Below are 26,283 nucleotides of genomic sequence, written 5' to 3'. Positions count from 1 at the left end.
TACCTCTGACTTCTATCTCTTCCAAAAACTAAAAATCTCCCTCACTGGTCAGCATTTTTCTTTGAGTCAAGAGGCTGTAGAGGGGTATCTTGCAGATCTTACTGAGAACCGCTACAGGGATGGGATGATAGTGCTGGAGCATCGCTTGAATAAATGTATTAATCTTAAGGGAGATTATGTTGAAAACTAAAAATAATTTTGAAATTATAAATTTCATTCGGCATTGTTAGGCCGAGAACTTTTCAGACTACCCACGTATTATCATAACATCCCCAACCAAGAGTACATATCAGGAATGTGATAATGACTTATCTAGATTTGATCCTTAACCCGGCATTAGTAAGGTGGGGTATCACAGATCCCAAAGATATAGAAAGAAATAACGGACACCCCACCTTACTAATGCTGGGTTAAGCAACCTGGGAAAAAAAAAAAAAAAAAAAACATTTCCAGTAATATTAGTAATAAACCAGTGGTATCGTAATTCTACTGTTCAAGATAGTTACCCATCTTGCAATTATAGGATGAAGATGACATGACTAAAATGATTACTTCGTACATTTTTATTATTTTCTTAGAGGCTGTGTAAGAAAGAATAGATGCGAGTTTTATGATGCGTGACACAAGTTTGAAAGAAATGGATTTCATTCGAAAAAAGAGGAAGGGCCTATAACCGAATGCATTTGGTATCAAGAACCTTGAGAAATTAATTGGCATGAGACTTAACACAGTCAGGGAAACTAGATTATGATGGAAGGAATGGTGAGAATTTGTATGTAAGAGGTACGTAACTGTGTTAATGATGGGAATGGATGTTATTATGGAAATGATTATGAGAAGAGAATGATTTTGTGTTCATCCAGTTCAGACTTATCAAGCACATGCAAGGATGTCTGCATCCCTGCATGTGCTTGATAAGGATGTCTGCATAATTTAGGAACTAAAGTGTAGTCTGACACAGTTGTCCAAATGAGTCAAACAGACTAGAGAAGAATGTACAAAAAAACATGCAGGTAACTTAGCATTTGTGGACAGACATAAGGGTATCAGAGTATCAAAAGAGTAGAGGTTGTTGCTACAGTAAATATTGGGACTTCAGAATTTAGGTATTACTGATACCTGGCTGTCAGACTCAGACACACACACACACACACACTGGTATCAAATGTAGAGTGGATATAGTATTTTTTAGGAAAGACAGAGGATAGGAGATGAGAGGGATATGCTGCTAATGATATTGGATTACTTGAATCCAGTTAAAAATTGAGACCTAAGACTGTAATACTATAACAGTTTTCCATGTGGCAGTGAGTTTGAAGCCATCTGGTGTGTGGTGAAATAAGATCAAATACACAGTGGGTGTTGTTACAAACCTAGTGGATCAGTTACTCAACTAATGAATGCTCATTTTGCTAAAAGCTATCAAATTGGTGTATCTAACATTGAGCTTACTGCAACTTCTTCATGGAATGAAGAAATTTAGATGTACAAGGAGAAGGTAACAGAGCTGTTGCACAAACTGAATAAGGCAAGAGGCACTGATGCTAAAAGTGTTCAGCTGAACTAGCTATTTTTTTTTTCACCAGGATATATAATTTGAGTCTCGGTACAGGGAAGATTCTGCAGCAGTGGAAATTATATATGGTAAATCCCATCGCACAAAGGTGGCAAAGACTGATGTATCTATATCGATCTCAGTATCTCTGGAGTCATGGTGAGGATTTTGGAAAGGTTGGTTAGGGCTCACATACAGAAATTGGTTGACAGAGAATCTCTACTTTGCAACGAACAGCATGGGTTTACTAAGGGAAGGTCATGTTTTAGCAACTTGCTTACATTCTATAATAATGTTACCACTGAGTTAGACAAGAGGAATGGATACATAACTATACTTTTGGATTTTGCTATGCTTTTGACAAAATAGAGCATGGAATACTAGTCATAAATTAGATTATAAAATATTGGCATGGATAAGTGGATAGCTGACAACATATCAAAAAGTGGTATATGGGGAATGCGAGTCTGCAAAATTTAAATTTATTCAGCAGTCTTTTCTGCTCCACCTCCACACTTCCCTGATTATGATGACCAACCTACAATACTGAGGTCCATTACTGCCCTTCAAATATACCAGCCTGTCTCCATCCAGGAGATTAAAGCAGCGCTCTTCCATCCAATTTCTCTGCCTCCAGACCTGATGGCTTTCCTGCATCTAGGCTTCGAAAGGTGCCGTTGAAGATTTTTCAAGACTTAGTGGACACTCTCCTTTCCAGTAAAGTAATACCACCATACTTATGTGTTTCAAGAACTATCTTCATTCCGAAGAAAGAAACTAAAAGCTGTGCATCAAACTTTAGACCTATTACCATTTCCCCTGTGTTACTTATAAAATATTAGTTAAACGACTTCAGCAATATATACAGCATGATTATAGACAGAGAGCTTTTGTCCCTTTGGACGGCTGTGCCGAGAATACGTATATCTTCTTTCTTCTCTTCTCTCCGATTCCCAACGCCACCTTAAGCCTCTATATATGGCATCGCTGGACCTCCAAAAGGCCTTTGATAGCATCTCCCTTCCTGCTCTCTTTCGAGCACTGTCTATTGCTGGATGTCCAGAATCCTTTCTTTCCTATGCTATGGAGTATACTCCATCACTATCACTACAGGGTCCCATGCAACTTTTATTCCCGCAGTGCGGGGTGTTCGCCAGGGTGATCCTCTATCTCCCCTTTTCTTTAACTGCATCATAGATGAGTTTCTTCATTCTTTTCCAACCCATATAGGTTACTCTCTAGGCGCTTCTTCCTTTAATGCTATGGCCTTTGCAGATGATCTTATTCTCGTAACCTTTACTAAGATAGGCTTGCAGGAACTCCTTGACCGGGTAGTTGACTTCTTCTCTATTTGAGGCCTTTCTATTAATGTAGAGAGGTCCTGCTCTTTAGCTCTTAAGGGCGAGACTATAGCGTTTTCCCTGCACGGGAGGCCGTTGCATGCTTTGACCATCCTGGAAGAGTGGAGATACCTCAGTATCATGTTCACCCCAAAGAGAAGGTCTTCTGTCTCTTCTGTCCCTTCTATCCTAGAAGCTGGGATCGCTTCTTTGAGGAAAGCTCCTCTCAAGCCCCAGCAAAGACTGTTTCTCCTTTCCCACTATCTCCTACCTCACTTTTACCACAAATTGGTGCTTGGTAGGACATATATCTCGGTACTGTCCCAAATGGATAGGGCTATCCGTTCAGCCATGAAATCATGGCTCCGACTGCCGTCTGACACTCCTACTGCATATTTCCATGCAAGGGTGAAGGATGTTGGGCTTGGGGTTCCATCACTTAGATGGCTGATCCCACGGCCGCAGCTGTCAAGAATCGTGCAGTTAGAACTATCTTCTTCCCCTATCTGCAAAGAGGCTTTCTATAGCCCATTAATACAAGAAGACTTTAGGCAGGCTAAAGGCTGGTCCCATTATCAAGGTACTTTAATTGAGTCAGCACCAACAGAACACAAGAGATGGGCATCTCTGTTGCACTGTTCTGTAGATGGTGCTCCTTTAAAAGTCATATTTGGTGGTTCCCCAGCATGATTGGGTAAGGGATGGCACCAGACTCCTCCCTGGGTTCGAGTATATTGACCTTATCAGGACGAGGATGAATGCCCTGCCCACTCGAGCCCGCACAGCTCGATGGAGTAGTGACGACTCCAACTGTAGGGCTGGCTGCCACTACAGTGAGACATTGTCTCATATAGCCCAGTGTTGCTTCTGCACCCATGGGATCCGCATGAGGAGGCATGATGCCATGGTCTCCATTCTGAACAACCGCTTTAAGAACAAAGGTTGGGAGACTGCGGTGGAACCACATCATAGGACCTCCGCGGGTTTGCATAAGCCAGACTTAGTGATTAAAAGAGATGGTGACGTTTGGGTAGTTGATGCCCAGGTGGTGGGAACAGAGTGCCCACTAGCCTATAGCCATAATAATAAAGTAAATTATAAAAATAACCAAGATCTAGTTAGTAAGATACGGGAGGAGCATGGGACTCCTGTATCTTACAACTCCGAGGTTTACCAGTGCCACTATCTCTTTAGATGGCATATGGAGTGCAGATAGTTATAAGGACTTAAAACAGCTTGGGCTTAGGCAGAAGGATATAAAAGTTCTTTCCTTGAGGGCCCTACAGGGCACACTGGTGGCATGATGTTGCCACCAGAGAATGACTACAATGATAACTAGAACAGGCATAGGGTAAAACACTTGAAAAAGGCTTAGGCCTATATCAAGTCTGGATGTGATGTAAGGGGGTAGTACTGCCCATAACCAGTACAAAGATTAATAAAAGAATAAAAAATAACCGGTTATGTACCATAAGGATCAGCTCTAGGTCCATTGTTATTCAATCTACACATTAATGCCATTGGGAAAGATTTAACAGACAACATATAGCTATTTACTGATGATGCAAAGATATACAGTACTTACAGAATGATTTGAATAGGCTGAAATTATGAGTATATAAAAATGGCTTTCAGTTCACTGTTAGTAAAGTGAATGATGAGATATCGAATGTTACATTATACTGGTGGGATTACATAAGAAGAAACTACTCAGGCTAGGGATCTTGGAGTTTTAGTAGATAGGAAGTTGAAGTCCAAGGGCCATGTAGCAAAGACGACTCAGAGAATAATTGTAATACTGATACAAAAAGACGTGTAAAGATAAGTCATTTTTCCTCTTTACAAGGCCTTGATAAGACCTCAGACTACTATGTGCAGGGATCTCCTGCTTTCCATGGTGATTCTAATACAGTGGAGAGTTAAAAAGATATTGGGTTTGTAGATTAGATAATGAAGACAGATTAAGAATTTGTGGACTGCAAACACTAGCAAACATGAGAGAGAGAGAGATGGGTGATTGAGACTTAAACTTCTGAAAGGGTAAGAGGATATCAGTAGATGGAATTTTTCATTTTATGGAGGACAGGCAAAGGACAAGAGGGCATACTTAGAAGCTGAGAATGAATGCTTCAAGAAGGGGATAGAACTCAATTTTTCTCATAGAATGCATGACTGCAATGGATTGCCACTGGATGTGGTGAGTTCAGATTTTGTGAATGAGTTTAAGGAGAGGTATGACAGCTAGTGCAGGTAATATGTAGACTTCCTTGATGAGTCCCTGCCTCCTTGGAAATCTCTCTTAATAAATAATTTTGCCATGTCATCTCCTTCCTGTAAATACCAATGAATGTCAGTGATAAGCTGAAATGAGTACATCAAGTTGTATTCTGTTTATTTTCAGAAATGTGTGAAAAATGGTTAAAGAACAAATGAGGAAGGGAAGGGGTTGGCAGACAGAATGCTTGTGTTGTTCAATCTACCAGCCCCCTTCCCTTGCTCACTTTGAAGTTCAAAAGGAATGATACCACAGGAATGTATGATAGTTCCACTGCACAAGGGTGGTGCAAAAACTTGTGTCTAACTACCGACCTATTAGTATCTCTGATGTGGTAGTGAAGATTTTAGAGAAGTTGGTAAGAACTCACATACAGAAATGGGTAGACAAACATGCAATACTCCAAGGAACAGCATGGGTTTATTAAAGGAAGGTCATGTTTTAGCAATTTGCTCATACTTTATAACAATGTACGGCCGAGTTGGATAAAGGGAATGGATACATTATGATAATGTTGGATTTTTCTAAGGCATTTGATAGGATACCAAATGAAGAGCTGTTGCGTAAATTGGAGAATTTGGGATTGGAATATAATCTCTTAACTTGGATCAGTGTATGGTTGACAGACAGATATCAAAAAGTGGTATACAGTGGGTGTGAATCTGCCAGATTTAAAGGTAACCAGTGGTGTACCTCAGGATTCAGTCCTTGGGCCATTATTGTATTATACATTAACGACATCAAGCAGGGTCTATCATCAGATGTGCAATTGTTTGCCGATAGCAAAGATAGGCATAATTGCCCTGCCTATCTTTGCATCGGCAAAGATAGGCAGGGCAATTAGGGACACTACTAATATTCAGCAATTACAAAATGATTTGAATAGACTGGAAATCTGGGCAAACAAAAATAGCTGTCAGTTTAATGTTAATAAGTGTAAAGTATTTGGGGCGTGATTAGAGTTCCAGCAGCATATTACATTGGCAGGGTTATGCTACAAGAAACTGAAGAGGATCTTGGTGGATAAGAATTTAAAGTTCAAAGGTCACATAGCAAAAGTTGCAAATACAGCTCAGAGGATAATTGCTATGTTGAAGCAAACCTTGACATGTAAGGATAAGGAAGTCATTTTGCCTCTTTATAAGGCTTTGATAAGACCACACCTGGATTATTGTGTGCAGATTTGGTCTCCCAGGTTCCAAGGGGATAAAGAAGCTGTGGAAAGGGCGCAAAGAAGTGTTACAAAGATTATAGGATTTAGATTATGAGGATAGATTGTGAGTATGTGGATTGCAGACTCTGGTTAACATGAGAAAGAGGGGTGATATGATAGAGGTCTATAAAATTTTGAATAGGTGTTATAGCATTTTAAATGATGAAATTTTTTGTTATATGGAAGGTGGAAAGAGAACATGGGGGGCATCCATGGAAGTTAAGTTTGTAAAGTCAAGAAAGGGGTAAGAGCTAGGTTTTTTTTACAGAAAGCAGTGAGTGAGTGGAATAATTTGCCCTTAGGGGTAGTGAGCGCATCTAGTGTAAATAAATTTAAAGGAAGGTGTGATAGCTGGTTTGGGTGATTTATAGCCTCCCTGGAGGTCTCAGATAATAATAATAATGACAGTGTACAGATGAACAGTCAACTCGAGTTTCTGTTCACCTTATCCAAGTACAAGCCACTTGTGATTGCAGAAGTAGACATATCAGTATATCCCATTCTAAAACAGAGTATCCAATACTCCAGTGTACTTGAAAGAAATTAGTCTTTATTAAGATGTATTTTAAGATTTCATTAAACTGACTGCTATTCTGAACCACTGTTCTTATTTGTAATTTTGTGGTTTAATTCACGACACCAAAGGAACAATATTCATTTAGCTGCTAATATTTCAATGGTATTTATACCCAAGCATCTTAAGAGCACAAATAGTTTTGTCCCGCTATGCAACCACTAACAATCAGTTGTTAGTTTTAAAATTAATTTACAATACAAAGTACTAATGTCCTAATTTGGAACTACATTATTGGATAAAGAGAAGTTTACAAGTATTAAGTTGAATTTAAAATGAGTATGTCCCTGATTTTTGGTAAATTAATGCAGATATAATTAATATAGGTCTCACAATGCAGTTAGGTGGTGTATTGCGGTTGGTGCATGGTTAATATGTTTTTATTATTATTAATAATATTAGGTTAATTTATTGTGGTTTGTTTTTAACAGGTGTATGATTGAGTTTTTTTTTTTTTTTTTTTTTTTTTTAAATATGATATTGTCAGTATGGCACCAATGCAAGGTAGAACAATGATGGCAAAGACCAAGTTGTTGGATGATTTGAATTTTGCAGGATTTTGTACAGTGTGATGTGTGTGTGTGTGTGTGTGTATGAGATGTATTTGTCACAAAAATTAAAGGATATGTGGAAGGAAATTGAAACCAGAGAGAGTTTCAAAGTGAATGCCTATTAGGTGATGAGAACAGAACAAAATGTTAGTAGAACAGAGAGCATTGATGGTAGGATGGAAACTGTCAAAATTAATGTTGAACAAGAATCTGTGGAAATAGTGGAAAACAAAATGGACATAAAGAAATAGCATACTTGAATGTTATCCTTCACAGGATAAGACCCAAAATTGAAAAACTGCAGAGGCAGCAAGAGATTAGCAGAGCTGAGAAGTAATAATAAAGACCAAGCATAGAAATAAGAAAGGCAAGTTAAGGAAAACATGTACAGACTCAATGATCAGTGGAGTACTTAATGAAAGTGTAACAAAATTGTATTTCCCTGGTGCAAAAATTAATGATATTAGTCATGCCATCCAGATGCAAAAAAGGTAAGTTGAAAGAACTAACCGTCTCGGTTAGCATAAATGATTTGAGAGGCGAGAAGTATTCCATAAAGGAGTTGTTAGAAGAAGCAAAACTGAAGAACAAGAAGGTGAAGATTATGTCTGCTGATAAGCTATAATAGAGGTGAACTAAGAAAGACATTGGTTGCAAAAGAATCAATTATGTAGGATTTGTGGTGTGTTTGACAGAAAGAAGGATTTGTACAATGCTTATGCTCTGCCTCTAAATAGTTTCAGTGTTAGGTGTCTAGAGACCTTTGTTCACCAAGCATGCTGAAGCGCAAATTCAGGGCAACCATGAAGCCAGTGAGTGTGAGAATGACCAAGTGAGAAATCTAGTCTCTGAAACAAAAATATTGAATAGGTAGACAAATTCAGGAAGTAAAGGAGGTTGGGGGTCTAAATGAATGCTGCAGTTTCTATATATTAATGCCAGAAGTATCAGGAACACTAGAGAGGAATTTTTAGCATTGGCTAGTGCAACCTTCCCAAAAGTTACAGGCATTAATGAGACTTGGCTAACAGCAGATGTAGTTACAGGGAAGAATGTGAAGGGTTTAATATTTTCAAGGAAGACAGAAGATAGGATGGGGAGAGGAGTACTGCTGATGATAGTATATGAATTGCAGCCAAAAAGAATAGGAGATTGGTGGGAGGGTGGCTGTTCATTTGAAGCAGTCTGCTGTGAGATTAAGGCCAGTAAGACAAAATACAAGATAGCTAGGTTGGTTGTTGCTACAGGCCAGGAGTTTCCATGGATGATCTGAAAGTGCAGTTAGCCTAGTGGCTTTTGCGCTTTGCAACCATCCTGGGGAAGGAGTGTCCTAAGTTCGATTCCCATCAACGACGTGAGGCGCTTAAGGATCTTCCTCAGCCATAGCCAAGTTAGCCAGTCTTGGGGCTGGCAGGTTTTTTTTCTGCCAGTTTATCTGGGGTTTTTCATCCTGCAAGCAGGCAAACCGGACCCATGAACACACAGGCTACAGGCATAAATATACAGCAAGGAAGGCAACGGGAAACCACCTTGCGTCATCACTATCTCCCTAGTAATCAGCTGCAACCTTCTCAAGAGAGAAAGCCACAGGATCAGATCTGAAAGATATGCATTGGCAAATTAGTACAATGAGTACAGGTCAAGTGATTATTATGGGGGACTTCAACTATGGAGATATAGACTGGATGGAAGAAAGATGACATGGCAGGAAGGAAATAGAATTTACACTCACTGAGAGATAATTACCTGAAGCAGTATGTGATGGAGAGGACTAGAGATTTGAGGGTATTGTACCTGGTCATAGGATTCGAGGAGCTATCAACCAAGGTGTACATATTGCTACGATTGGCAAAAGCGACCATGTAGTCTTGACTTGCAGGATTGTAAAACATGAGCAATATTTTGCACAGATTTTAGCATTTTACTAAGCATGTCATAATCACCTGCCTTGAAGTTATGGATATATCCTTTCTTGACAGAATACCCTTAACTATCTCTCATGCACTACTATAAAATACAGCAAGGGAAGAATGAGAATAGTTCATGAGAGATAGTTAAGGGTCATCTAGTGGAAGCAATATTAAACTGTATAGCTAACATAAGGATGGTTAATCAGCTAAGAATTAGATGGATAAGTAATATCATTAAGCATGAGCTGTAGAGGATATATAAACAGAAAGGTGACAAAAACTCATGAACAGTACACAGCTCAGGGAAGAAAGGTGACCAGCATAGCAAGGAAGGCAAAAGGTATTCTTTTGTTATGTGGCAAGTAAGAGGAAGAATGACTATGGAATATTAACCTTAACAATTGATTACAGTAATGAGGAGACAAAAGCAGATAAAATAGTTACTGAGCGACCAATTTGCAAGGGTATATCAGAGTATATCATTCAAGTGAGATTACTGCTTTAACATAGGTGACAGATGCTAATGTGGGAACAGAGGTGGATGAATTGGAGGTTCTTAGGATATTGCAGATGTGGGATTAGATGAGATATTAGCTTGGATTTTGCAAGAATGTACAAGGGAACTGACAATGCCTGACAAAACTGACTAGGCTCTTTAATTTAAGTCTAAGCTCTGGTAGAGTTCCAAAGGAAGTGGAAATGGCAAAATAATACTCTTGCATAAAGGAGGTCCTACGACTGCATTAGCAAATTATACACCAATCAGTATCTTAGGCATGATGGTAAAAGTACTGAAAAAATTGATCAAAAAGATAATTCAGGAATGGGTGGATAAAAATATGATACTGTATGAGGGACAACATGGCTTTGTGAAGAGTAGCTCATGCCTTAGTAATTTATTAACTTTTTATAATAGAGTAACTGCTGAGTTGGATAAAGGCTACACATGATGATTCTGCTGGATTTTGCAAAGGCATTTGACAGAATACCAAAGGAACTCTGTTATGCAAAGTAGAACAAATGGGGATGGATGTAACACTGGTTATGTGGATAAGAGGGTGGCTGATGGACAGATATGGTATATGGAGGGGCAGCATCAAGATGAAAGCAGGTGACTAGTGGTGTGCCACAAGGTTCAAGTGCTGGGACCACTACTGTTTATTCTGTACATAAATGATATAGGAAATATTCAGCTGTCTCCTTATGATGCAAAATTAGGTAACATAACAGTGAATGAAGACAATATGGAGAGCTTACAGGATTATTTAAATAGGCTGTCAGTATGGGCAAAGGATAATGAGTGTCAATTTAATGTGGAGAAATATAAAGTTATGCATTTTGGGATAAACAGATTACAAGCTGTGTACCACACTGACGAAAATGTACTCCAGGAAATAGATGAAGCTAGGGATTTAGGAGTGGTGGTAGACAGACTTTAAATTTACAGGACATATTGCTAAGGCAGCCCACAAAATTGCTTGGCTATTGAAGAACACATTAACAATTAGAGATAAGGAAGCTATTTCTCTTTATAAGGCTTTGATATGTTCACATCTGGATTACTGTGCTCAGGTCTGGTCCTCTGGGTTTCTTAGGGATGAGGAAGTGGTGGAGAAGATTCAGAAGCAAGCAACAAAGATGGTGAGTGGACACCATCTTTGAATGTTCCTCATAGGGAACATTCCACACCTGTGAAATGTTCCCTATGAGGACAGACTGAGGATGTGTAGATTGCAGAAGTTCAAGTTCTGCAAGAATTTTATAGGATTGATGCAGGGGAAAATGTTTCAGTACTTGGATAGAGGGACCAGATCAGAGGTCATCCCTGGAAGTTGAATAAAGGTAGGGTTAGTAGTAGTCTGAGGATTACTAGATTTTTTTGCATGGGGAGTTGTGAATGAGTGGAATGGGTTGCCAGACTCAGTTCTAAGTCCTTTGTTAATGGTTCAAGGAGAGGTATGATAGATTGTGTAGATAGTTTGGGTTTCCACACGATGAGTCTTTGGACTCCATGGAGGTGCCCATACAATAATAATAATATACTTGTTGAGGTTTGAGAAATGTTTCATAGCCGATTTTGATTTTAAAAAAAACTGTCTTTTCAACTTAATTACTTCTATGCAGAATTTTGGTTTTTTTTAATACAATCCTGTGTGAAGGGATGTCTGCAGCATTGTCTACCAGTCCTGACTTGCCACAAATGCTAAGGGATTTAGTTTTTTAGTTCATTTAGAATGTTCTCCAAGACAGATGTCAACAGATCTTACTGAGACCATTTTAAGCCAGTTTACAAGAATAGGGCACTTCATAAACTCCTGGATGTGATAAAGGATAAAGTTTATAATTAGGTGAACAGATGAGGGTTGCTAAATTAAGCACTATCTTTTCAATGTACCCTGGAGATATGGGATGATAAGTTTCTGAAGTCTGTTTTTTAATGGGGGGGGGGGGGATGAAGTGCATTTAATATTTTATCTATTTTTGAGGATTATAGCCATTTGGATAAGATTGTGTGGTGGGGTTAAGTGGGTTCAATAGAAAAAGCAGCATTATTGGAAAATAGTCCTGGCTCAGTGTGTTAAACATTGTTAGGTTGGATGATGGTGTCAATGTGTAAATATCTTTTAGAATGCATTACTTATAAATAGAAAAGACAATGACCATTTCAAAAGGCATGTGACAAGTGTATCAAGAAAGGGCAGTTATTTTGTTCTTTTTCTGTTGTTGGTCAATTAAATGACTAGCAATCCTCATCTATTCACCTAAGGACAAACTTCATCTCCTTTATTGCATCCTAGAGAATATAAAGCACCCAGTACTAGTGAGACTGGCTTACTATGTACAGGAAAATATGCTGATATCCACCTGTAAGAACAAATACATTCCATTATGGCAAGTCAAGACTGGTAGATCATGCTTTTAGACACCTTTGACACAGAATTAGAAGGAAGAAAACCAAAGTGCCATACAATAGTCATTACAAGTCAGATTTTGGAATCACAACAGCCATGAAACATTCCTCAAACCAAGAATTATGGCTGCATCAGTTTACTAAAAATCTGGAAGAACAGCTATTTTAAGATCAACTTAATACTTAACTTTTTTTTTATCCACCAAAATATGCCAAATTAGTATCAGTTCTTTATGTTTTAGAGCAGGGGTTCCCAACCTTTTTGTTTCCTAGAGCAGCGCTTCCCAAACTGTGGGCCGTGGCCCCTTTGGGGGCCGTAGGTTTTGTCAAGGAGGGTGGGAAAAAATGAAAACAAATTTGAAAGGTTTTAAGACTAAGTGTGCCATGTCAAATATGTATGTAAGATGCTAAAAATGTGATATATGCATTTGATTTTTGCAATATTCGCTGTGTATGTTTTGTATTGAATATAAATACAATAAATATTATAATAATATATCTCTCTATTGTGATTTTTTTTCGAGGGGGGTCGTGAAATATTTTAATTTTTGCAAAGGGGGCCCTAACATCCAGAAGTTTGGGAAGCACTGTCCTAGAGTACATTACAAAATACCAGTAGGGCGACGGGCACCATCTATTTTTTCAATCAAATTTTTTGAATTCTTTTGTTAAATGAATACATACAGTTTACATTATAATCAAATGTTTTATTACTTAAAAGTTTACATTATATAAAAATTTAAATGTATTTATGTTAGTTAGTGTGATCTTTATCATTTCATTTCATTGGCCAGTGCTTCATAATTAGGAGAATATGATGATATTCCAGTTCTTAAACTGGAATGAACAACTTCGAATGTGCGTCTACTTTACATTGTATGCGTTTAATACTCATCATGTGTCATTAACGCATGCGTCATATAGCATGCCATGAATTGTTGCGTGATTATTTCAAACTATACGGCACACGGTTGAACAGTGGCGGGCACACACAAATTGATCGACAGGCGCTATGGTGCTCGCGGGCATAGGGTTGGGAACCCCTGTTTTAGAGGAGCAGTTTTGAAATGTTACAATTTTAAAATTGTTCCTGCTATAGTGATTGTTAGCATCGTATTGCATAGTATGACAAACTATTTGCACTCTGAGATGCTAGATATGAAACTAGTGAAGTATTAGCTAAATATCTTATTTGTTCCATTGATGCAGTGAATTAAATCCCAAAATTACAGAAACACAACTGCCAACACCAAAGCTTATGTACACAATTGTTTTTATTGTTTGAATAAAATATGGAACTCCAGGTATTATTTATACCTATATGTAGTAAATGATACTTACAGTTAAATCACTGTCTTTATGTTCTCCTGATGGTATACAGATGAACAGCCAAACTTGATAGTATACCTGTTTGCCTTATATAGCAGTGTTATCCATACAACAATAGAAATATAGATATTTGTTCTAAAACAGAGATTGTCTTAATTTTAGTGTATAATTGCACTTAACTTTATGAATCATGACTTATTTTACTTTTACAATGATGAAATATACTCACAGGTATTTTATACTACAAAAACATGGCATTTCATGCTTCTAGCACTTGTGATTCCTCAAATATTTGAATGTGGAATGTCAGGTAAGTTGTTGACCACTTAATTTTATCGACATTTTATGAAAATAAAAAAATTGCAAAATGTTTATTTAGATCAGATTTCAAATTTATATTACAAACCTGGATTTTTAAAATTTTTTTTTGCTTAACGAAATTCAAATAAGCTCTAAATTAAAAATACACAGGTCATAGCTGCACTAATATTTTAGCTACTAATAAGTTCATGAGCCACATGTATGCATAAACATAAGTTATGCTTACCTCCTAATAGAGATTGTATTGAGAGTAAAATAGATTTCACATCATAAAGAGCTGTCCATTTGTCTTTCAGAATATCTAAACATATGTTGCCATTATCATCAACATTTGGATGAAAGCAAGGCGTAGTGAAACGCACAACAGGTGCTGTATAGGGATAGCTTGGAGGAAACTCAAGATGAAGTTTATATGAATATCCTTCATAAACCTAGAAAGATATGTAATAATTTTTATGCTGACAGGAAAATTCAGAATTAGGATATTCTATATCAACTGAATTTATATCTTTGAAATGTTACATTCCAAAATTTCTCATTATGGAGCTTGTCATATTATCATTAGTACCTGAGGTTCAAAGGCATAATTTTTAATTATGAATGAGAAACAACTATTTCATTCCTAATGTGAAAGAAAGGCAACAGCTTTTCTAATTTATTCATTTTTATGATAATCCCATACACAAAGGCTTGTTCCATACATTAAGTACAACGGCTTAATGTATGGAATAAAGCTAGAACATACACTTTTTCTACAAGAAAAAATAATGCAATGGAGCCACCTGAATGCAAAGAGATGGAAACAGGATTAGAGCAAAAGTTACAACTGGCAAGAAACCAGAAAGCACGACTGCTGTTTGAACATGATGCAAGTTTCCTGCTTTTAGTCTTTTTGAATGTATTGATAACTTGTCTAACTATTTCAAGCTTTAGTATAAAGAGAAAATGATAGGTGTTCTATTAGATTTAGGTCAGGGATCATTTCCTTCACAACCATATTATAATAAGACAACCAAATACTTGCAGATTTTACTTTAGGAAATACACAAAAGGAGAGTTCCAAAAGAAGTAACAGAAAGAATTCCTCTTTATTCATTCTTAAGAAAAATTTGTACTCCAAGACTGAATTTGAATTGTGACGCATGTTGTATATCTGATGCAGATATTTAACAGATTTATAGGATATCATGAGAATTACTGATGCTTATTTTGAAGAACAGTGACCATGGAAACATTTGTCAAAAATGCAAGTCAAATGTTGGAAGAATTTTTTCACTTGGTAGTACTATAAATTAAAGATGCTAAGAAATTATATTCTTGGTTTAATCCTTTATCCAAGTGTAAGCAAACAAAGTTTGCACCTGAACTTTTCCAAAAGAAGTAACAGAAAGAATTCCTCTTTATTCATTCTTAAGAAAAATTTGTACTCCAAGACTGAATTTGAATTGTGACGCATGTTGTATATCTGATGCAGATATTTAACAGATTTATAGGATATCATGAGAATTACTGATGCTTATTTTGAAGAACAGTGACCATGGAAACATTTGTCAAAAATGCAAGTCAAATGTTGGAAGAATTTTTTCACTTGGTAGTACTATAAATTAAAGATGCTAAGAAATTATATTCTTGGTTTAATCCTTTATCCAAGTGTAAGCAAACAAAGTTTGCACCTGAACTATTTTCAGGACTGGACAACTCATATATAGAAGTCAATCACTTCACATCACTTGCCTTAGTATCCCATAATGCAAAGCACATATCCTTACAGACATGTATAATGCTATGCATTATGGGAAGGGTCACTACTCATGGAACATTGCTTGAAAAAGTGAATCAGTAAGAGTTGATCACTAATATCCTTATTGCTTTTCTATACTGAGAAAAGTATTCTTAAAGTACTCAGTGGCACAAAAAATGTGAGAACATTCAGTGGATGGATTTGTGATTCGTACAGCTTAAAGCTATTCAAGTCAAGTAAAAACTGAACAATAGAGAAAACCTCATTTCTTAGATGAGGTGATATTTGCAATATATTTATTATTATTATGTGACACCTCTAGGGAGTCCAAAGACTCATCCAGGGAGGGCACCTACTCTACAACTGTCTCTACCACTCAAATCCATCAACTACAACTAACCACAACTACACCAACACCATCTACTGCCTACCACCACCACCACCACTAGTATTTCCACAGACAACCACAAACATCCATACCCACAGCAGGAATCAAACCTGCAGCCTTTTGACTGGATACACTAACCACTCGGCCAACCAGGCTGGAAAAGAAAGATTGGAGGTTAGTTATAAAGGTGAGAAATCTCATGTCCAATATCAGTGGTGTCAAAAGTACAACTCAGCCTTGTCTTCATTTTCACAAAAGTTGTGAGAATTAAGATAGGATACTAAGTTTTAATGAAATTAACAAAATTATAAGGCCCCCCCACCCCCAATGAAGAATCGTCTAGAGATCAGAATTTAGGATTGTTGAAGTTGATATAAATTTTGTTGATTTACATAGCACCAAGTTTGTTAAGAGAGAAAGAGTGTGTAGTGTCATCAACAATATGTGTACTGCACTTGAAAGAGGATGTGACATACAAAAGGCTAGGTGAAAACAGACGTGAAATGTCAGCAGCAATTGCAAAGTTTGAAGATAGATTCACTAACATGTGCCAAACCTGATCATCAAATGATGCTATCAAAAGCAACCACTTGAGATTCCACAAATTTTTCCATGGCACTGGACTAAAAAGGTAAACAAAATACCCCTCTCCCCTTCAGTGCAGAATACATATTGGTGATCTTCATAAATAGAAAACATCTTCAGAAAGAGCTGAAATTCGACAGTGTGGGTAAAATTTTCATCTTTTTCACAAATGGAATGAATATGCACTAATGTCCAAGATGTAAGATAGATGCCAGCAGAACAAAAGAGAAAATAATAATAATAAAAAACAGGACATAGTGAACTCTGGAGCACAAACCTATGAATAATAATATTCAGAAAAATGACATCTGAACCAAGGCCTTTTTAGTGTCCAGTTTGGACAAGATTCTCCTGATCTCTTTCTGGTGAAAAATCAAAAGGGAACAAATGTTGCATGCTAGAATAGGAGGAAAATGTTTATAAAGATCATTAATACAAGAAATGGTGGAAAAATAAAGCTAGAACACAGACTTTTTCCACAAGAAAAAATAATGCAATGTAGCCACCTGAATGCAAAAAAAAAGATGGAAACAGGATTAGAGCAAAAGTTACAACTGGCAAGAAACCAGTAAGCACGACTGCTGTTTGAACATGATGCAAGTTTCCTGCTTTTAGTCTTTTTAGATGTACTGATAACTTGTCTAACTATTTCAAGCTTTAGTATAAAGAGAAAATGATAGGTGTTCTATTAGATTTAAGTCAGGGATCATTTCCTTCACAACCATATTATAATAGTGCCTGAAGTATGATGTAGCACAATCATGAAAGACATGACTGTTCTGTGAAACTATGTAAAGAAAGATGGAATTATTAAGAAATGTGGCATATCCACCAGCATTCATCATTCTAGACACTTAAGAACAAATTTCATACTAGTAAAAAACAATTCCAAATCATTACACCAACACTAAATGAACAGTTTTGGATGATATATATGGGTGTAAGATATCAGACACTTGCACTCAACCATCAAGTTGGAAAACAGCGTAGCGCGATTTCTTGGTCCACACCAAATTATCCATGATCTAGTTAAAATGTTTTTTTACAGTGCAGTCTGCGATGTTAATTACCATGGTTGATGTCTGGCTTATATACAGGTGCCCTTCTGTTAAAACCAAGAATTTGCAGGTCTTTCCACAGTGTTCTACTATTAATCTGAATCCCTACAGACAATGCCTGATTCTTCCACATTGGACCACCAAGATGAACAAGTAATACGAAAGTATAGGATTAATCTTAGAGGGGAATTTTACATAGGTACATGGAATGTGTGGAGTCTACAAATGGGTACTCTAGATATTGTCTGTAAAGAAATCGAGAGGTATAAAATTGACATCATAGGAATTAAATTAGAGACTAGATAAAATGGATAAGATCACTTCAAAAGACAGGATGGTAAGCTAGTTGTTTATTCAGGAGGTGACTCAAAGCATCATGGGATAGCTGTGATACTGAAGATAATCCAGCCAAGAACCTTTTTGGCTATAATCCCGTTAATGACAGGATACTTTGTATTAGACTTAAGACTCATCCTACCAAGGTGTCAATTGTGGCAGGCCCAACATAGAATGGCCATATAAAGAGAGGAATTCTATGAAACCTACAGATTGTTTTGGACTGCCTACCAAGGAGAGATGTAATTTACATCTTAGGGGACTAATGCAAAAGTGGGAAAGAGTATGAGAGTTAGGCCCGAGTGTCGCATGTTGGTCTGGGTGAACATAACACCCGTGGTGAAAGACTGTTGGAATTTGCCCATGCTAACATTAGTTATTACAAATGCCTGCTTCCAGAAACACATACAATGGAGCTATACTTGGACATCTAACATTGATAGGTCAAGACACTAGATTGATTACATTCGGACTCTCCAATGGCAGACAAGCATCTCTGATGTACTTATTTGTTCTGGAGCAGACTATGGGCAGGGCAGTTGCCAGATTAGACCGCCCCCTGAGGTAAACAATTAAATATTGCCTGCCCCTGATGGATTATAAGACAAAAATATAAGAAAATCTCCAATTGCTATTTTGATTTTATTACAAGAGAAACATTAATGCAAAATGATTACATAATAATATTAATTAAATGTTTGCTCTATGGGGATATCGCACAATACAACTCTTTATAAGCTCTTCTAAATTTAAATTATAAGCTATGTCCACCTCTATTGATCTAGTTGCTAGACCAACCAATGTTTCTTGGGTCACTGCTGTTCGAAAATAATTTTTAATCAGTTTAAGCTTGGAAAAACTTCTTTGCTAACACTTGCTAACAAGAATTTGTTAACAATATCCTTAGGGTGGTGGTTACGTTGGGATAAAATTCTACAAGGTTATATATATATATATATATATATATATATATAAAATATATATATAAAACCAAAATTTAATTTTATCATATATGATAAAATTTGGTGAGGACCACTTTTCTCTTGTATTATTTTCGAGAGAATTTTTAATTCTTCAAATAAATCTATTGCATTTACATCAGATGTTGTAAAATATCTTGTTGCCCTAATACAGCACCTACCCCAATATGGCTGAACAAGAGCTCTTAATTAAGCGGCACCGTGAGGCAGGCTGCCTCCTTGCTACATCCTGTCGAAGGTACTTACAATGCGACTAGTAAGAGGCAAAGTAAGACTAAGACTGAAATCTTCCAAATCGGGCATGTCTCACTAGACAATGTCAGATAATTCCTAGTGGATTCACAGAAGAAACATCAACTCGGTTGGATGATTTTTTTGGAGAGACTAGTGAGTATTTATGATAATCCCATACACAAAGGCTTGTTCCATACATTAAGTACAGCGGCTTAATGTATGGAATAAAGCTAGAACGCAGACTTTTTCCACAAGAAAAAATAATGCAATGGAGCCACCTGAATGCAGAAGAGATGGAAACAGGATTAGAGCAAATACAGAAATGCTTTGGAAAAGAGTCAAGGTTATAATACAGGATACATTTAGTTCATGACTTAAAGCACAAGTTTAGGACCAAATCGAATGTCATCGGACAGGAATGGAGTAGTAGTAGCAAAAGAACTGGAAATCAGAAACAGAGATAGAATACTGTGAGAAACTGTACAACAGAGGATAAAGAAAATTTGGAAGAGCCCTCTCACCAAGAAAATTTTGATTTGGAACTTCCTCCACTTAGGTATGAGGTTGAAAGAGTAAACAGTTAAATAGCAATAAGGCCTGGGTGCAGATGGAATCCCAGAGTTAATTAAGGCTACAGGGGATGAAGGGATAAGAGTGTTTCATAGATTGATTACAAGGAAATGGGAGACAGGATCATGCCTTAGAAACTGGAAGAAGTCTGTTTTCATATCGCTACATAAGAAGGGAGATATGAAAGCTTGCAAGAACTATGGAACTATTAGTATAATCTCTCATGCAAGCAAGATTTTATTAAAGATCATTCTAAATAGGACCGAGGCAAAAGTTGAGGAACAAACAATTTTTAGGACAGGTAAGGGTATCACAAATCACATCCTTTGCTTTAGATAGATCATAGAAAAGTATAAAGAATTTAGACTCCCTATGGTAATGTGTTTCATAGAACAAAGCTCTTGGCTGTGTTCAGTATGTGAAATTGTGGAAAGTAATGAAAATAATGGGTCTTCCTCAACACATTATCAGTTTAATCTTTAAAAAAAAAGGTACCCGTGGCATGACTATAAACAGTAAATTACATGATAACCACAGTAATTAACTTTAATGAAAGTACACATATTTCATACTGAAGATATTTTGTACATCATCAGTGCATAGAAACAAGCAAATCAAAGAAACGGGAATACAAGGTACATACAGCAGTCAGTGGTTTACCAATTAAAAACTATTGCTGTGTGCTAGAAATTAATATTAATAAATAATAATATTAAAAACTATTTTTGATGGTTACATAAAATAAGAATCTCCCAAACTTTTTTTTTTGGGGGGGGGGGGGGGGGGGGAAGAGAGAGAGAGAGAGAGAATCGTTCTGATTCAGATTTGGCTGATGTAAAAGGGCTTTGCAACTTTCTTTGAAAAGGCATTCATATTTAAACTTGCTTCTATGGAGAAGACCAGCTTCATCCCACTGGATACTGTGCTTAGTGTTAATACTATGTTGTGCCAGACCAGACTTTTGGGGTTTCACGTATTAGATATAATATTGATGTTCATTAATTCTTTTTTTTCCACAGAATGGCCTGTCTGCCCAAAGCATGTTAGATTACATTCAAAATTACAAATTTTATACATTACATTCACAAATCTGAACGATTCTCTCTCTCTATCTCCCCTCCCCCCAAAGTTTGGGAGATTCTTATTTTATGTAACCATCAAAAATAGTTAATAATATTATTTATTAATATTAATTTCTAGCAAGCAGCAACAGTCTTTAAATGGTAAACCACCCGACTACTGTATGTACCTTGCATACATGTATTTCTGCTTCTTTGATTTGCTTGTTTCTACGCACTGATGATGTACTGTTATTTTCAGTACAAAATATCTGTACTTTCATTTCATTAAAGTTAACTACTGTGGTTATCGTATAATTTATTGTTTACATTATCAGTTTGATAGTTAACTTGTACAGTGAGCAAGAAGCTATGGGTAAGAACAAGTGATGGATTAACTGAGTGACTTTAGGATGCCTACTTTCTTCTCACTTATGCTGAGGACATCATGTGTGTGTGTGTGTGTGTGTGTGGCATTGATCAGTAATCTGAGGTATGTTGATGATACAGTGTTCCTCTGTAATGACAGGGAAGAACTAGGACAAATTCTTGACTAAGTTAATGAGTAAGAACAGAAGACTAACTCAATCCTAGCAAGACAAAGATTATGGTTCTCAAAGGAATAGACAGGGAAGCTACTGAGAAACAAGTGTATCTTAATGGAGAAAGAATTGAGGAATTCAGCAAGTTGAGTACGCGACTCCATTATTATTTAAATATAAAGAGCTAATAAGCTTCATTTCGGCAATATAAACAATATTTTAAATTAAGGGGATATAAAATCCACATTGTTTTAAAACCAAATAAGAAACTCAAAGATAGGAATCAGAGTTTTGCCGAATATAGTAAACTATAAAGTATCGGCGACACTAACGTGAGCTAATGCAAGTGACCCTAGTATGTAGTACAATATCGGACAACTCGTTGCAAAGGTGGGGAAAGTTCAGATCACTATTCTTAGGTATTTTCCATAATATAAAAACACATTTCCTAGGAAATGTATGCTGTTATTACATTATGGAGGGGGGGGTCACTACCCAGACCGGTTTCAGCCTTTTTTGAGGCTTCATCAGTGAGTAGCTAGACCATAATACCAAAGTGTATAGCGAAAAGAACTTATATACTCTGCTATACGAGTTTCCGAAGAAGGTGCAACCATTAAGTTACTTAAATATAAAGAGCTAATAAGCTTCATTTCGGCGATATAAACAATATTTTAAATTAAGGGGATATAAAATCCACATTGTTTTAAAACCGAATAAGAAACTCAAAGATTGGAATCAGAGTTTCATGCCGAATATAGTAAACTATATAGTATCAGCGACACTAGCGTGAGCTAATGCAAGTGACCCTAGTACGTAGTACAATATCGGACAACTTGTTGCAAAGTTCCTAGGAAATGTGTTTTTACATTATGGAAAATACCTAAGAATAGCGATCTGAACTTTCCCCACCTTTGCAACGAGTTGTCCGATATTGTACTACGTACTAGGGTCACTTGCATTAGCTCACGCTAGTGTCGCCGATACTTTATAGTTTACTATATTCGGCATGAAACTCTCTGATTCCAATCTTTGAGTTTCTTATTCGGTTTTAAAACAATGTGGATTTTATATCCCCTTAATTTAAAATATTGTTTATATCGCTGAAATGAAGCTTAGCTCTTTATATTTAAGTAACTTAATGGTTGCACCTTCTTCAGAAACTCATATAGCAGAGTATATAAGTTCTTTTCGCTATACACTTTGGTATTATGGTCTAGCTACTCACTGATGAAGCCTCAAAAAAGGTTGAAACCGGTCTGGGTAGTGACCCCCCTCCATAATGTAATAACAGCATACATTTCCTAGGAAATGTGTTTTTACATTATAGAAAATACCTAAGAATAGCGATCTGAACTTTCCCCACCTTTGCAACGGGTTGTCCAATATTGTACTACGTACTAGGGTCACTTGCATTAGCTCACGCTAGTGTCGCCGATATTTATAGTTTACTATATTCGGCATGAAATCTCCGATTCCAATCTTTGAGTTTCTTCCAACTACTAACCGCGCTCAAACTCGGTTAACTTTTTGCGTGAGCCATTAGTAGCAGAGGCTCTACCAATCAACCAACCTTTATTAAAGTGAAGAATTGCTGCTAAGAAGATTAGAAAATGGCTAAAACAACAGTCAGAGATTTGTCTAAAATCAGGAAGGATGGATCTATCTCCACAGGAACATAGCTGAGGATTTTGGATGCAGCTGTTTTACAAACAGTGCCTTATGGATGCAAGATTAAATCTAAAGAAGTCAGATAAGAAAGGGATAGCTGCTTCTGAGATGTGGTGTTATAGAAGGCTGTTGAGCATAATATATATGGAAATTCATAGAGATTAATAGGTGTTAGAAAAGATGAGTAGAACTTTAAGTCTCCTTAAAGATGATGACACATTGAAATTAATAGAAGGCAAAGTTCCTGGTAAAAAAGAGGAAGGGGGTAAATTGCCAATGAGATGGATAGTGTCTGATCTTCAGAAAGTTGAAGCCTCCAGAAAAGCATGGCAAGGACTGGTGTGGCACATCAAGTATCTGAGTGATCATATGGCATCTGTTGATGTCCAATGAACAGATGGATGGATGATAATGATGCCTATATTTTTAGTGATGTAATCTTTTACAAACATCACAAATAGACTACTAACATGGCATCCTATAATATTTCTTTTGAAATCAGCAAGTTTTTCTCCACATTTCAATGACATGGCATATGAAAAAAAAAAACAGCATGTACAATTAAATCTAGGCTGGATATATATTTGCTTCATACAGTACAGGCCATGTGCAACAGGAATATAATAATATGTTTCATCTAGTGCAGGGAGTGTTTCAGTATCCCAAACTATATCTGAAAGAAATTACTTCACTTTTCATTATGGTGTATTTCAAGATTTCACTGATCTGAGAACTGTTGTGAACCAGTTCTTATTCTTTTTACCTAAAAAGTTTATGTAATTTGACTAAAAGAATGATACCTACAGTTCCATCAGCTCCATTAATTGTGCCTGTCCAACTGAATAAATTATCACCATCAGGAAAAGCTGAAATACCAGTACTGTCCAACTTCTGAAACAAGATATCAAAAATCATTATGCAATTTTGAGTTATTTAAACACACACATTCTACTTATGTTAAGCCCTAGACACAAAAGATATTCTTTAAATATCTTGAACAAGAACAGAATTCCATTCTGGAATACAACATTTGTTTCAAAAGAGATGCATTCTAAATTGTTTGAAAAGAAAGAAGGAAGATCAATGACATTTTGATATATTTGGGGATGAAATTAAGATATCCAATATAAAATATACATATACACACACAATACAAATTATGTAATACAATTTTTCAGAAAAATTACCTAAATAAACTACTTATTTTATCCCATGAATTCTATTTCAATAGAAATATGTCAAATATTTTTTAAAATTTAGATTTAATCAAGATAAACTAATTATGTGTGTGTGTGTGTGTGTGTGTGTGTATATAAAACAGTACATATTATGCATATTATGTGTATATATATATATAAAACAGTACATATTATCAAGAATGAAGAGAACTATTTCAGGCTTATGACCTTTGTCCGATTCTCACTTTCAATTGATGAATCCTTTTATTAAGTGTCAACTTGAATGCATCTTAAATTTTTATTATTTTTTTACATAAATAAAGAAAATTATTAAAAAAATTTACCCAACACAGAATGACATCTTCAATTTCAAAGAATTTGATAATGAATCAGGGGTGGTGGAAACCAATGAAGACAAATCTGCCATGCTCACTAAAATTATACCCCTCAGCTGAGCTGACTGCCACTGGGCACGTCCATAGGTGGCAGATAGTGGAATGGCCTCCAGATATGGAGGTTAGCCTGCAACATAAGCACAGGCCTCACTTACAAACAAGCAGTCATGGACCAACAGCGGTAGTTGCTACCAGGGTGTTTGTGTGGGGAGGGGGGGGGCCAGAGTTGGCAGCTCTGCTCAACTTAAAACCTCACAAAACCCTAGGACAACACTACGTAATGGCAAGTCAGTGCCATTATAAAAGCACTTGCCCTAGTAGTGAGCAGCAGCAACCCCACCACCAGTACTGGATTGAGGATGAAGAATAATTCAAAGCTCAAGCCCAGACAAATGTAGGCATGGACAATGGAAGTCTTTAATGGCTACATCACTATAAGATGGAAGGAAATGGGAACTCACCGCCTTATTTTCCCAAGGCTACATAGTATGGAAACTGAACTAAAGGATTACTAATTAAAGGAAACTAGCTCTCCTGAGAATCAGAGGGCTGTCCCCAGCAGGAGAGGAAATTATCACAGGGCCTCTCAGGCCGACAACCAGCAAAAATAGGTACTTGGAATGTGAGATCTATGAAGCAATGTGGAAAAACTAGAAAATTTAAAGATGGAAATGGAAAATAAAGATTGGACATTGACATTTTTGAAGTTAGTGAGGTAAAATGGCCAGACAGTGGAGATTACAGAATGATATACTCAGGTTCACCAAATGACATAGGTGTTGGATTCCTGGTAAATAAGAAATTACAGATATAATGAAAGAATCCTTATTAAGATTCAAGCAGAACCAAGAGACCTAGCCTTTATACAGCTCTTAGATATGCCAACAAGATACTGTGATGAGGAAAGAGAAGTATATGAACAGATTGAAGTACTGATGAGAGTAAATAATCAAGAAAACTTGATCTTGATGGGAGACTAGAATGCAGTTGTTGGAGAGGGAGAAGAGGTGATTGCCAAATTTCGACTAGGCCAATAGAATGGCAGGGGAAAAAGACTCATTGAATTCTGTAAAAACCATAACCTAATCACAACAAATACACCATTTGAACATCCAAAAAGATGAAGATACACAAGGATTGCACCAGGCAACATTGAAGAATATCAATTAGACTATGTAATCATCTGAAAAAATATAACCAGGTGAAAATATGTAAAAGTTATCCTGGAGCAGATGTGAACGCTGACCATATCCCAGTCACCATGACAAGTCATTTATGATTGAGGAAATCATGCATAAACAAACCATACAAATGGAATATAGCCAAAATAAAAAATGATATAAATGCCTGCAAAGACTTTAGAGAAGAAATAGACAAATTAATAAATTCCCAAAAGCCACATGGAAAAGAAATTAATGAAACTTGGAATCTATAAAGAGAGAGAGAGAGAGAGAGAGAAATAAAGCTGCACAAATAACACTTTCAAAAGAAGTACAATATAAGCCATGACACAAAGAAGAAAACACAAAAATGCAAAACACCAAGGAGTATAGAAAATATAGAAATGT

General features: G+C 36.6%; 1 protein-coding gene across 3 annotated transcripts in view; it reads right to left on the bottom strand.

Annotated features, from left to right (window-relative positions):
* Positions 1-26,283, bottom strand: part of vih (ubiquitin conjugating enzyme vih) — an 81,833-nt gene that overhangs the window by 36,726 nt on the left and 18,824 nt on the right. For 2 of the 3 annotated variants that reach the window (XM_090397608.1, XM_090397609.1), the window contains exons 3-4: positions 23,947-24,033; positions 14,206-14,410 (exon numbers count right to left, since the gene is read on the bottom strand). In XM_090397608.1, coding sequence (XP_090253734.1) covers positions 14,206-14,410; positions 23,947-24,033 — 292 coding nt within the window. Of the gene's footprint in view, positions 1-13,887; positions 13,984-14,205; positions 14,411-23,946; positions 24,034-26,283 lie in introns of all 3 variants that reach the window. The other variant, XR_016548783.1, reaches the window with a different exon arrangement.

The sequence above is a fragment of the Typopeltis vanoorti genome, chromosome 9 (assembly GCF_054136105.1).
Source record: "Typopeltis vanoorti isolate ZY-2024b chromosome 9, IOZ_Tvanoo_1.0, whole genome shotgun sequence".
NCBI lineage: Eukaryota > Metazoa > Arthropoda > Arachnida > Uropygi > Thelyphonidae > Typopeltis > Typopeltis vanoorti.
This window is presented reverse-complemented; position numbering and strand designations above follow the sequence as displayed.